Raw genomic sequence first — 15,077 nt, 5'->3', positions numbered from 1 at the left:
TTTTCCACCCACATCGTAAAGACCTTCGGAGAATTAAAATCTTATTCACCTCATCGTATAAAAAAGCTTCAATTGTCTCCGGGATGACAGTTGGTCTTCATTGCTCTAGCAACCAATCACATCACAGCTTTTATGAGTGGAATTTGAAATGATTGGTTGCCCGGCAACAGCAGTTTTTTAATTCATAAATCTCTGAAGAAGGCTCCAGATTGCCGTGAAATGTGGTGTTTTGGCTAATGATACCAAATCTGAGCTGTTACCAGAAAGAACATCTCAGGGAAAAAAATACATTTTTGGTAGTTTTCAGTTGGAAATGTAAAAAAATTCTTACAACTGATGACCTCTGTAGTGCCCGGAGGTCAGGGATAAAAGCCCACATCTCATGGAAGGTCTCTGAAACCAAAGACGTCAAGTATAGGGAAGAAGAAAGGCAACTCATCTCTAATTAGGTCTGAACTAAAGTTTAGGATGACCTTTGACCTCCAGTCCTACTCAAAAAACCCCTTTCCCGCCCCCATCCCGCATTGTAAAAACATTTCTCATCGTAAATCCTGTCCGCCTTTACAATCCATAGCAACCAATCACAGAATTCGAAATGAAAGCTCCACTGTGATTGGTTGCGATGGATTATAAAGGCTGGCTGTTGTTTAAGCAGCTATGGGGAGCAGATACATATATAGCAGATTGGTTAAACTGTATGCCCCCAAACTACGGAGGCGCTTACATGTCTTTCGTAGTTATTTTTGTAAAAAACTGGGAAAATTCTTAAAGGGAATATACAATATTACATAAAGTGACTGCGCCCCCTGTACAACATGTATAACATGAGTTGTCTCGTCACTGATGTTATCTGGCAGCCGCTCCAGTGAACTTGCATGAATTACTTCCCACAAAGCTCATCTGTGTAAACACATGTAACTCACCTCCAGGGATACGTGTTCACACCAGGCTGCTAGTCTAGACACATACTGATTAACCCTTCACTTCCCAGCCCGGGCCGGGCGTGTGCCCACAGGCGGCATGTTACGTTTAATAAATTGTAATATCCTGTAAGTGTCACTTACAAAAGTGGAAGAAACACAGATGTAATGTGCCAGATGTGTATAGATAATAATGTACCAGAATTACAATAAGGGCCTGAGTCTAAAAGATGTAAAACTTATACCCAGGTTATACCGGCTGTACATATATCATTATATACAGGAGATCCCCAGGTTATACCGGCTGTACATGTATCATTATATACAGGAGATCCCCAGGTTATACCAGCTGTACATATATCATTATATACAGGAGATCCCCAGGTTATACCGGCTGTACATATATCATTATATACAGGAGATCCCCAGGTTATACCGGCTGTACATATATCATTATATACAGGAGATCCCCAGGTTATACAAGCTGTACATATATCATTATATACAGGAGATCCCCAGGTTATACCGGCTGTACATATATCATTATATACAGGAGATCCCCAGGTTATACCAGCTGTACATATATCATTATATACAGGAGATCCCCAGGTTATACCGGCTGTACATATATCATTATATACAGGAGATCCCCAGGTTATAGCGGCTGTACATATATCATTATATACAGGAGATCCCCAGGTTATACCGGCTGTACTTATATCATTATATACAGGAGATCCCCAGGTTATACCGGCTGTACATATATCATTATATACAGGAGATCCCCAGGTTATACCGGCTGTACATATATCATTATATACAGGAGATCCCCAGGTTATACCGGCTGTACATATATCATTATATACAGGAGATCCCCAGGTTATACCGGCTGTACATATATCATTATATACAGGAGATCCCCAGGTTATACCGGCTGTACATATATCATTATATACAGGAGATCCCCAGGTTATACCGGCTGTACATATATCATTATATACAGGAGATCCCCAGGTTATACCGGCTGTACATATATCATTATATACAGGAGATCCCCAGGTTATACCGGCTGTACATATATCACTATATACAGGAGATCCCCAGGTTATACCGGCTGTACATATATCATTATATACAGGAGATCCCCAGGTTATACCGGCTGTACATATATCATTATATACAGGAGATCCCGAGGTTATACCGGCTGTACATATATCATTATATACAGGAGATCCCCAGGTTATACCGGCTGTACATATATCATTATATACAGGAGATCCCCAGGTTATACCGGCTGTACATATATCATTATATACAGGAGATCGCCAGGTTATACCGGCTGTACATATATCATTATATACAGGAGATCCCCAGGTTATACCGGCTGTACATATATCATTATATACAGGAGATCCCCAGGTTATACCAGCTGTACATATATCATTATATACAGGAGATCCCCAGGTTATACCAGCTGTACATATATCATTATATACAGGAGATCCCCAGGTTATACCGGCTGTACATATATCATTATATACAGGAGATGCCCAGGTTATACCAGCTGTACATATATCATTATATACAGGAGATCCCCAGGTTATACCGGCTGTACATATATCATTATATACAGGAGATCCCCAGGTTATACCGGCTGTACATATATCATTATATACAGGAGATCCCCAGGTTATACCGGCTGTACATATATCATTATATACAGGAGATCCCCAGGTTATACCGGCTATACATATATCATTATATACAGGAGATCCCCAGGTTATACCGGCTATACATATATCATTATATACAGGAGATCCCCAGGTTATACCGGCTATACATATATCATTATATACAGGAGATCCCCAGGTTATACCAGCTGTACATATATCATTATATACAGGAGATCCCCAGGTTACACCGGCTGTACATATATCATTATATACAGGAGATCCCCAGGTTATACCAGCTGTACATATATCATTATATACAGGAGATCCCCAGGTTATACCGGCTGTACATATACCATTATATACAGGAGATCCCCAGGTTATACCGGCTGTACATATATCATTATATACAGGAGATGCCCAGGTTATACCAGCTGTACATATATCATTATATACAGGAGATCCCCAGGTTACACCGGCTGTACATATATCATTATATACAGGAGATCCCCAGGTTATACCAGCTGTACATATATCATTATATACAGGAGATCCCCAGGTTATACCGGCTGTACATATACCATTATATACAGGAGATCCCCAGGTTATACCGGCTGTACATATATCATTATATACAGGAGATCCCCAGGTTATACCGGCTGTACATATAACATTATATACAGGAGATCCCCAGGTTATACCGGCTGTACATATATCATTATATACAGGAGATCTCCAGGTTATACCGGCTGTACATATATCATTATATACAGGAGATCCCCAGGTTATAGCGGCTGTACATATATCATTATATACAGGAGATCCCCAGGTTATACCGGCTGTACATATATCATTATATACAGGAGATCCCCAGGTTATACCGGCTGTACATATATCATTATATACAGGAGATCCCCAGGTTATACCGGCTGTACATATATCATTATATACAGGAGATCCCCAGGTCATACCGGCTGTACATATATCATTATATACAGGAGATCCCCAGGTTATACCGACTGTACATATATCATTATATACAGGAGATCCCCAGGTTATACCGGCTGTACATATATCACTGTATACAGGAGATCCCCAGGTTATACCGGCTGTACATATATCATTATATACAGGAGATCCCCAGGTTATACCGACTGTACATATATCATTATATACAGGAGATCCCCAGGTTATACCGGCTGTACATATATCACTATATACAGGAGATCCCCAGGTTATACCGGCTGTACATATATCATTATATACAGGAGATCCCCAGGTTATACCAGCTGTACATATATCATTATATACAGGAGATCCCCAGGTTATACCGGCTGTACATATATCATTATATACAGGAGATCCCCAGGTTATACCGGCTGTACATATATCATTATATACAGGAGATCCCCAGGTTATACCGGCTGTACATATATCATTATATACAGGAGATCCCCAGGTTATACCGGCTGTACATATATCATTATATACAGGAGATCCCCAGGTTATACCGGCTGTACATATATCATTATATACAGGAGATCTCCAGGTTATACCGGCTGTACATATATCATTATATACAGGAGATCCCCAGGTTATACCGGCTGTACATATATCATTATATACAGGAGATCCCCAGGTTATACCGGCTGTACATATATCATTATATACAGGAGATCCCCAGGTTATACCGGCTGTACATATATCATTATATACAGGAGATCCCCAGGTTATACCGGCTGTACATATATCATTATATACAGGAGATCCCCAGGTTATACCGGCTGTACATATATCATTATATACAGGAGATCCCCAGGTTATACCGGCTGTACATATAGCATTATATACAGGAGATCCCCAGGTTATACCGGCTGTACATATATCATTATATACAGGAGATCCCCAGGTTATACCGGCTGTACATATATCATTATATACAGGAGATCCCCAGGTTATACCGGCTGTAGCTATATCATTATATACTAGGAGTTGCACAGACCTGTGTGTATTTAGGCATAGTCACCCCAGGGGTTAGCAGACAGACAGGGATTATAATACATTGAGGGGTGGATTACAGTAGCAGGACGGGGGTCAGGGTTACAATGGGGTAAATGATGTGTGTTGCAATTCTTGTACAGATCAGGATCACAGTCCTATTCATCTGTACAATAGTCTGTGGTTTGGCACCTCCCGCTTAGAGGAAGCGGCAGATCTGTGGGTGGTAGAAGTTTTTGTTCTTTCATTATTTGCCAAAAACAAAGACAAAAATTTGCTACAATCTTTATGGGTAGAATATGGGAGTATTGACAAATAGAATGAACTAGAGAAGAAAGTTCCAACCTTAATGGAATATGTAACAGACGCCATATTTATATTATTTATATTTTTCATTCCCAGCTCCGCCTTCTTTCAGTGAGACTCCGCCCGCATATGTCGAGGTTCGTGACGGAGACACCTTAACTCTCACTTGCGTGGCCAGCGGAAACCCTCACCCAGTTGTCTCCTGGAAGAGAGATAACATCAACATAGCCAATGGTGATAAGATCCAGGCAAGTCATGAGCTTATCAAGGTGCTCCGCAGAGGAGGAGCTACTGCTACAGCACCGCCCATGCTTAATTCTGAGCACGTCTAGTTTCATGGTTCTGATGTTTTCTGCTATTCTTTTTTTATTCTTTGGGGGGGTTGTGATATACGACTCTCAACATGTACTAGAAATGGAGTCGGGAAGAGCATTCTGGGAGTTGTAGTTAGTTTGTATAGTTCTTAATTTAGAGTTACACCCACTAGGATCGCTTTGAAGGTGGCAAAGTAAATTTCCACATAAATGAATCCATAACAGTGAAGTAACAACGGTGGAGTTCCTTTTTTTTCCCTTACATGTGGCTGAAGATGTAAATATTAGCTTTGAGGAGCGGTGAGATACGTGTTTCCCGGGTATCACGTGGATTAGATACTCGGTATCATCCAGTTAATTCCACTGGAAGCCTCTGTACACAAAAGAGGAGAGACACTGTGGTCAGGGTGGTATCCAGTAACTGGTACAGCAGGTGTGTAGCTGTATGTACACAGCACACACCACAATCAGACGCTCACACTCAGGATTTGCGCCCTAGACAGTAAACACTGACGCGCTGTTGTTTTTGGAAGTCAGCCTTGTCGTGGCACTATCGCCCTGTTTACTCAGAGCTTGCATTGTCTTTGTGCTCCGTAACAATAGGCGCCCGGAGCTCATTATACCAAGGACGCGTTGCGAGAAGCTTTCTGTGTGACTCTGGCGCCCTCTAGTGTCCGTTCATGGTATAGTCAGCTTGGTAAATGTGGCATAGACTTAAAGGGGAACTCCATACATTTTTTTTTCTTCCCCATTCAGTGGAATCCGGAAATCGTACTCTCTGCTCAGAACATGTCTGAACTTTCTATTCCAGGTCACTAATGGGTCACTACGAATAGTTGGGGTGCAGCGCTCCCACGCTGGTGCCTATACATGTCACGCCGCCAGTAAAGAGGGGGAGGTGACCCACACCAGCCGTGTCCTGGTGCAAGGTATGAAAAGATCACACGTAAAGAGGGGGATGTAAAAAAAAAATGGAAAGGGTCATTTCCGCATTTCCTGTACGTAGGTCCGCCCATCATCGTCGTCCCTCCGGAGAACATCACTGTGAACGTATCACAAGACGCCTTCCTGACCTGCCAGGCCGAGGCCTACCCCACCAACCTCACCTACAGCTGGTTCCACGGGAATAGCAACGTCTATCTCCTCAGGTGAGACGGAGAGATGTAATGCTGTATCTAAGCTGTATTTGTTGAGATGCTGTATCTAAATTTTTGTAGTCGCACTCTACGGCCCAGGCCCTCCTAGATGATCCGTAATATTCATAGCATATCCCTTGCCTCCTCTTCCAGCCGTCTCCAGTCTCGGGTTCGTATCTTGGTGGATGGGAGTTTCCTGCTACAACAAGTCATTCCAGAGGATTCTGGGAAATACACCTGCATCCCGAGCAACGGGATGTGGAAGTCTCCGTCTGCCTCGGCCTACCTCACTGTGCTGCGTATGTACCGGCGCCCCGATCCCTTAATAAATGATGCGCTTGACCTTAAATACACAAATTTACAATATTACCTATTAGTCTAGGATTATAACAGCACTAATATATTTTTAGATCCCGCCTACGTCACCGACATGCCGCCAGAAACCTTCCTGCCCATAGGAATGAGGGGAGTGATCCGGTGCCCAACCAGAGCCAATCCGCCCTTGTTATCTGTCAACTGGACAAAGGATGGAGTCCCTCTTGATCTTGACAAGGTAATGGGTGGAGCTGTATCTACCTCTCACACAGGATATACAGGCAGGGGGCGGGGCTGTGACCACCTCTCACACGGGATATACAGGCAGGGGGCGGGGCTGTGACTCCCTCTCACACAGGATATACAGGCTGGGGGTGGGGCTGTGACTACCTCTCACACAGGATATACAGGCAGGGGCAGTGCTGTGACTACCTCTCACACATGATGTACAGTCAGGGGGCGGGGCTGTGACTACCTCTCACACATGATCTACAGGCAGGGGGCGGGGCTGTGACTACCTCTCACACAGGATATACAGGCAGGGGGCGGGGCTGTGACTACCTCTCACACATGATGTACAGGCAGGGGGCGGGGCTGTGACTACCTCTCACACAGGATATACAGGCAGGGGGCGGGGCTGTGACCACCTCTCACACGGGATATACAGGCAGGGGGCGGGGCTGTGACTCCCTCTCACACAGGATATACAGGCTGGGGGTGGGGCTGTGACTACCTCTCACACAGGATATACAGGCAGGGGCAGTGCTGTGACTACCTCTCACACATGATGTACAGTCAGGGGGCGGGGCTGTGACTACCTCTCACACATGATCTACAGGCAGGGGGCGGGGCTGTGACTACCTCTCACACAGGATATACAGGCAGGGGGCGGGGCTGTGACTACCTCTCACACATGATGTACAGGCAGGGGGCGGGGCTGTGACTACCTCTCACACAGGATATACAGGCAGGGGGCGGGGCTGTGACTACCTCTCACACAGGATATACAGGCAGGGGGCAGTGCTGTGACTACCTCTCACACATGATGTACAGGCAGGGGGCGGGGCTGTGACTACTTCTCACACAGGATGTACAGGCAGGGGGCGGGGCTGTGACTACCTCTCACACAGGATGTACAGGCAGGAGGCGGGGCTGTGACTACCTCTCACACAGGATGTACAGGCAGGGGGCGGGGCTGTGACCACCTCTCACACAGGATGTACAGGCAGGAGGCGGGGCTGTGACTACCTCTCACACAGGATGTACATGCAGGGGGCGGGGCTGTGACTACCTCTCACACAGGATGTACAGGCAGGAGGCGGGGCTGTGACTACCTCTCACACAGGATATAGAGGCAGGGGGCGGGGCTGTGACTACCTCTCGCACAGGATATACAGGCAGGAGGCGGGGCTGTGACTACCTCTCACACATGATATACAGGCTCTCATCTAATGTTTGATCACTTGGTCATTATATGATCTCAGATCATCAGCAAAGGGCGGGGCTGTGACTACCTCAACAAATTACACTTTTTTTTACTGGAGTGATAGCTTGTGCCTCCTTTGTTCCCGCTTTCCTAGTTCCCTGGATGGTACTTACAAGATGACGGCTCTATCGTGGTGGCCATGGGTAATGACGATGCTCCTGGCACGTACACATGTACCCCATATAACAGCTATGGCACATCCGGCATGTCTCTGCCCACAGTGGTGATATTAAAGGTACAATACACCACCAGGCAGGATTCCATAACATTGTATGTATCTATTCCAGCCTCACTGATTATTTATTATGTCAATAGGATCCTCCAGAATTCATCGATCTCCCCAAGGACGAGTACTTCCAAGACGTTGGGCGAGAGCTTATCGTTCCTTGCTCAGCAACGGGGGACCCTAGCCCTAACATCAGCTGGACAAAGGTTTGACAGAGCAACATACTCACCAAAACATAAGTGAACCAAACAGAGATATTGGCTCACGTCATCCGTAATATATTGCACTAAAGGCGGCCATTTTGTCCTACAGCTGGGGTTACCTGGGAAGAGTATCGTGCAAATGGATGTCAATGGCAGTTTGGTGTTTCGACCACTCACCAAGGAGGAACATGGCGAGTGGGAGTGCACTGCAGCCAATGATGTCGCTAGTATCAGTGCGCGCACCACCATCTATGTTTTGGGTAAGTTACCGTCGTGTACATTCAGTGGTTACGCTGGTGAAATGCAGGACATGCTCAAAAGACAGAACATAAAATGGGCAAAAAACTGACTCGCACATTTGTAATTGTTAATTCTTAAAAATGTTGTGCATATATACAAAATTATCATAACGTCACATTGAAATTTTTAATAAAATAAAACAAAAATTTTAATGGATTGGTACACTGGTTAATAAAAAAGGGTAAATTATGAAAAATAATAAAAGCAGAACACGAGGCCCATGAAAGCCCATGGACTACCCCATACTTACCTAGGGGGCAGTAACCTTTTCTTTTCTCTGGGGGCGTGTCTCTGTTACTGCCCCCCTTGGCAATTATAAGTTTCAGGGGGTCATTTACTAAGGGCCCGATTCGCGTTTTCCCGACGTGTTACCCGAATATTTCCGATTTGCGCTGATTTTCCCTGTATTGTCCCTGGATTTTGGCGCACGCGATCGGATTTTGGCGCATCGGCGCCTGCATTCACGCGACAGAAATCGGGGGGGGGGGGGTTGGGGGTTGGCATGGCCTCGGGGGAACTTCAGCGCATCAGCGGCCCCCGCTGGACGTCGGAGGAACTACCTTAGTGAATCGCCGGAAGACCCGTATCCACCGCAGAGAACGCACCGCTGGATCGCGAATGGACCGGGTAAGTAAATCTGCCCCTATGTGTCTAAAAACTGCTCTGGGCCTTCTAAATGGGTGGACGGGATTGAGTAAGCAAACGCCAAAATGATCAGGGACAAAGCGGCAATCACAAGAGGTATTATTTAGGTCTTTTTTATACAAATGGGTGACATGGGGTGATCGGTGGGTGTCTCATCAACATCAATCAGTCTCCAACCAAGTAGACACAAAATGGTGATGATTTATCAGGGCTTCTACGATTATTTTCATCCTTACGCCAAGTGGCTGTAGAGGGGCATGGAGTGGGCTGTGGCGGGCGGTGAAGTGGCGGAGCCCTACACCTGCGCACTAGTTATAGCTTGCGCCCGTTCAGGCACAGGCTATAGAATTCACCGTCAGCGGAGCTACCTGCCAGATTTATCAAGCAGCTGGAACCTCTGGGGCGGGGCTTACATCATACCCTGTATGATAAGCCTTCCCCCATAAGTTTTAACTTTAGACAACCCATTAAAAAATTAATTAGCTTCTGACCCATGATTTTTTTTTTATTACACATGATTTATGTTTCTTTTTACCTTGTGATTCTTCGGACTCTTTCCAGGCACCAGCCCGCACGCGGTGAGCAATGTTACGGCCCAGTCTCTGGTATCGGCGGTGAACATCAGTTGGGTTTCGGGCTTCGATGGAGGTTACTTCCAGCGGTTCAGCGTTTGGTATGCCCCGCTGTGAGTCTCTTAATACTAACATAGGGCAGAGATGTATCTATGTCTATACATGGTGGCATGGCATGCTTCTTCCCCTAGAATGGGGGCTCCATTCACAATTTCGTGTAGCATGACCTTCCATAACTTTTTATTTGTTTTTTAGTTTATAACATTGAATTTACCTCATATGATAATGGAATGGAACTTTTTTTTCTAACTAATTTTACGAAATTGAAAAATTTAAAAATTGCAGGACGGTTGATTTAGCATGTCTGCTTTGATAATAGATCATAGCGGGAACAGTGACCTCAAGGTGTCATTACAACTGATTGAGAGCTTATTAAAAATTCCCAAAAATTTTTAATTTTGTATTGGAACGTTACAGAGACTTCATTACTAAGGGAAGGTCAGGTGACATCACTGCTGGGATTTATGGTGGCAGAAATAATAGTGGTCCCAAATAAACTTGCATGTGGTGATTCTACCACCTTCATTTAACTTTTTTAATTCAAAAAATATTTAGAAAAAAATTACTTTGAAATGAGTATTTTTTTTTGTGTGTAAAGCAGATCCATCTCTCTAACAGAGTCTTATCCTAACCTCCTTCTTCGTGTCATGAATGTTACTTAGGGCCCGTTACCATCTACCTTTTTAGCTTCCGGTTTGCTGTTTCCATTTAAAAACGTATGAATAACGTATATTTTTTTTTCCAATTGATTTCAATAGAATTGCATTGGTGTCTGTTAGTATCCGTTTTTACATCCTTCGTTAGACCTTCCTTTATTTGAGCGGATAGTTTCAATTAAAAATATTGGATGGCTGTAAAATTATAAAAAAAACTAAACTACTTAGTTGACACTAACAAAAAGCAAAGTATCTTTAAAAAAAAAAAAAACGGATCTGTTAAAGGTACCCGTTAAAAAGGTTTAATTTTTTGTATCCTCCGGTCATCGGTAAAAAAACCCCTGAAAACTGGAAAACGGAAGCCAAAACGCAGATATGAACTGGGCGTTAGATGTGTGTCTGGAGGGATTGATTTTACAATCAGAGGCTAAAATGAGTATTTTTAAAATTTTGATTTATTAAAAAAAAAAAAAAAAAAAATTAAAAAAATATATATTGTAAAATGTTGCTACAAACAAACATCTATATATGAATTGTTACTTGTGTGTGTGTGTGCCTCTGGTGTGTAAAAGGTCCCCTTATAATTATGAAGTACTCTATGAATCCAAAATTAGGTGGCATGCAACGTGTTGAACGCAAACAATTCTGTGATGCTGTGAAATTCTGCAAAAGTACTTCCTTGTGTGTTGTAGCTGCAGGACTGTGGAAAAAAATAGATGTATATTCAAGCCTCACACTGCTGTAGCAGGGTCCTTTATGAATTCTAAAATTAGGGGCTATGGAGCGGCTTAATGCACATAGTTAAGAGCACAGCTGTGTGAGGACACCCACCTCCGCCCCCCTACCCCAGCAGCTACAACCCTGGAATCTAAATTCATATTTCACAGTCCTGCTGCTACTAACAACATACACAGTATTATGATTACAGCTCTCAATGGACCAATGCCAGTGTGACAGATTGCCTTTAAGGACTCCCCACCCCACGCTCTCTACTGTGCCCCCTAATTTTACCATTCTACAGAAGCTCTACAATCTCATGTCCTGTATATACTGTGGCCACAGATGTCATGTGAAAGTCTGCTCTAAGGAGTAATTTCCAAAAACATAGACCGTGATAGAATCCGTCTTCTTCTTGGTCAATACCAGTTGTCTTATTTCTCTAAAATATCATAAGCCACCTTCAATATACAAGCCTCTCGATAGATCGTTGCTAGTGTTGGGTGACCTGGAGACTTTCCCTTTGACATTTGTGGCGGCTGTGGCCCGTGTGGACTGATCCCTAATCATTGTTGGATGTCTCTTGTGATGCTGTCAGGGTAAAGCGGCTGTCACATGGTCACCATGAATGGATTTCGCTTTCGGCGCCAGTCGGAGCCAGTTCCCTTGTGGTGGAGAACCTACAGGCTGACAGCCCCTACCAGTTCAGTGTTTTGTCGCAGAACAAGCTGGGGAGTGGGCCGTTCAGTGAAATCGTGACCGCATCTCCGCTTAGTGAGTATACGATAGAGAAGAATCCTTCACCACAGTCTTTCTACCTTCCTCTTTCCTCGTTTGCTGGTGGTATCCCCTCTTTGCGTCTCACGTCTCCTAATATCTTTCTCTGTCTTCAATAATCCCTACTATTTTGGCCTCTCAGGTGTCCCACCCACCACATTGCCTCCTCCTGTACCCACCACAGACTCTAGAGATACCCTTACCCCTCCCCGCTTCCTGGCTGCCAATGAGACGTCCCGCGGAGTGCTGTTGACGTGGACACCTCCTCTGCGATCCCTATATCCTCTACGTGGATATGGCCTGGAGTGCCGGAGGGATGAAGGAGACTGGGAGTTACTTGATGATGCGATTCCTACAACGCAGACCGAGCTGCTCGTTCCTGGACTGGTTAAGGTGAGGGTTGGGAGCAGGTCACAATATTTCATGGGAAGCAGAAGACTTTATAATGAACATGTGACACATGGGGGTCATTTACTAAGGGCCTGATTCGCGTTTTCCCGACGCGTTACCCGAATATTTCCGATTTACGTTGATTTTTCCCTGTATTGCCCCGGGTTTTTTGCGCACGCGATCGGATTGTGGTGCATCGGCGCCGGCATGCACGCAACGGAAATCAGGGGGCGTGGCCGAATGAAAACCTCACGGATTCGGAAAAACCACCACATTTTTTAAAAAAAAGGGTCGCTCGGCACGCGCTTACCTTCACTCAGCCCGGCTCGGTGTACTCCAGTGCATTCCAATGCTCTTCAGCGCAGCAGCGACATCTGGTGGACGTCGGAGGAACTGCCTTAGTGAATCGCCGGAAGACCCGAATCCAACGCAGAGAACGCGCCGCTGGATCGCGAATGGACCGGGTAAGTAAATCTGCCCCATGGAGTTGGCTAACATTTCCAAAATAAGTCAGGTCCCAAAATTTTACTTAGACATGAGTCCAGATCCCTGACCATAAACTGATCAAAATGAATCAGATCCTTGGTATGTAAAATTAAACTGAAAATGTTAAAATTAAAAAGGTAAACCGATATCAAACCCCTAAAAGAGTTTAGACCCTTGAAATTAAAACTATTCCACAAATCAGAACGCTAAAATTTCCAGACCAGGTTATTAAATTCCCATAGACACCAAATCAGGCCATAAAATAAGTTCAGACCTCAGAACCCTAAAAATAACTGGATTTCAAACCGTTTTGAAATTAATTGGATTTAAAACACTTATCCACACAAACCACAGATAAGACCTCTAAAGCTAATAGACCATAAAGACCCCCAGACCAGAACCCTAAAATTATTAAGATGCAAATGCAGTCTTCATTTATAAATGGATTTAGGCCCCAAATTAGTTCTGGCAACACCCTAAAATGAATCAAATTGTAAATCAGACACCTAAAATTATATAAACCTCAGACCAGTTTGATACATTCATTTGGACTCCAAATCAGGTCCGAAAAATTAGTTGAGAACCCAGAACCAAAAATGTAGTGAGGCCCCGGATCACACTCCTAAAGTGAATCATATCCAAGACCAGACCCTAAGATTAACCAGATACTATAACCTTAAAATTAAAACCTAAAACTAGTCAGACCACAAGAAATAATTCAGACCTATCCAGGCTCCCTAAAATTAATTAGATACAAGACCCAATTGCTAAACAAATTCAGACCCAAAACCAGTCAGCTAAAATTAGCTCACACCTTAGCCCCTAAACTTATTCAAATCGTACACAACTTTCCTATGATAAATTCACGTTCAGACCCCAGGTCAAAGCGAATAGATCGGATTATTAAGATAATATAGACCCCGGAGAAGAGAACCCTAAAATTAATCAGATCACAATTCAGTCCTAAGAATAGATTTATACAATGATTAAGTCTCCAAATTAGTTCTGACTCCTAAAATTAATCGCACCCCAGACCAGGTTACCAAACTCATTTAGACACAAAACTAGTTCTGATCTCAGCACCTTAAAGTGAATTAAATTATAAAATTATTTAAACATTAAATCTGGTTCATACATTTGGGACCCCAAATCGGGTCCCAAAATTAGTTGAGGATCACACCATATCGCACAAATCAGATTCTAGACCAGAACCCTAAAATTAACTAGACACTATACCCTAAAATTTTAAACCTCTAAAACTAGTCAGAGCCCAAACAAAACTAAACCCTAAAACTATTTAGACCCAAGACCACATTACTAAACTAATTCAGACCCAACACCAGGGCGCTAAAATTAGCTCTCACCTCAAACTTCAGATCACCCACAACTTTCCTGTAATTCTTCACACCCCAGGCCACTAAAATGAATTAGACTATAATGGTACCGCTACAGCCAATACAGACCCCAGACCAAATAAAAGATACTAATACTTCCCGATCCACTTCTCATTCTGTGAGGTCTAGACGGGTGAAGGACACAGTCCACCAGTTGAGTACCTACCCTCTAGTAGAAGAGAATATTGCTATAATACAACATCACAAGCAGATCATTTATCTATCAGGGTCTGTAGGACCCTTTGCTCATGACACAGACTTGTCGTGACCCCACTGTGGACTTATTAGACATTGGAAATACAACCCTGAACTTAGAACCCTGACAGCAGAACTTTGTTTTTCCAGGACGCCATGTACGAGTTCCGCTTGGTGGCGTTTGCCGGAGATTACATCAGCGATCCTAGTAATTCTGTCAATATCTCTACCGCAGGTAAGTGGAAAGGACACACAGGTTGGTTATAACGTTATGCGGTCCTCATGGAAATGCACCCAGAACATATTTGGTG

At 43.9% G+C, this 15,077-nt stretch overlaps 1 protein-coding gene across 5 annotated transcripts in view; it reads left to right on the top strand.

Moving 5' to 3' along the window:
• IGSF9 (immunoglobulin superfamily member 9) overlaps window positions 1-15,077 on the top strand; it is a 62,717-nt gene that overhangs the window by 30,080 nt on the left and 17,560 nt on the right. For 3 of the 5 annotated variants that reach the window (XR_011848770.1, XM_072114770.1, XM_072114768.1), the window contains exons 5-16: window positions 4,991-5,142; window positions 6,020-6,137; window positions 6,215-6,356; window positions 6,498-6,643; window positions 6,755-6,897; window positions 8,240-8,380; window positions 8,461-8,577; window positions 8,684-8,834; window positions 10,081-10,204; window positions 12,123-12,298; window positions 12,444-12,694; window positions 14,917-15,001. Coding sequence is in view for 4 of the 5 variants with exons in the window: in XM_072114770.1 (XP_071970871.1) it covers window positions 4,991-5,142; window positions 6,020-6,137; window positions 6,215-6,356; window positions 6,498-6,643; window positions 6,755-6,897; window positions 8,240-8,380; window positions 8,461-8,577; window positions 8,684-8,834; window positions 10,081-10,204; window positions 12,123-12,298; window positions 12,444-12,694; window positions 14,917-15,001 (1,746 nt within the window). In the remaining variant the exon portion in view is untranslated. The remainder of the gene's footprint in view (window positions 1-4,990; window positions 5,143-6,019; window positions 6,138-6,214; window positions 6,357-6,497; window positions 6,644-6,754; window positions 6,898-8,239; window positions 8,381-8,460; window positions 8,578-8,683; window positions 8,835-10,080; window positions 10,205-12,122; window positions 12,299-12,443; window positions 12,695-14,916; window positions 15,002-15,077) is intronic. The other 2 variants (XM_072114771.1, XM_072114772.1) reach the window with 2 other exon arrangements.

The sequence above is a fragment of the Engystomops pustulosus genome, chromosome 7 (genome assembly GCF_040894005.1).
Source record: "Engystomops pustulosus chromosome 7, aEngPut4.maternal, whole genome shotgun sequence".
Taxonomy (NCBI): domain Eukaryota; kingdom Metazoa; phylum Chordata; class Amphibia; order Anura; family Leptodactylidae; genus Engystomops; species Engystomops pustulosus.
Note: the sequence above shows the minus strand (reverse complement) of the source record. Positions and strands in the feature narration are given on the sequence as shown.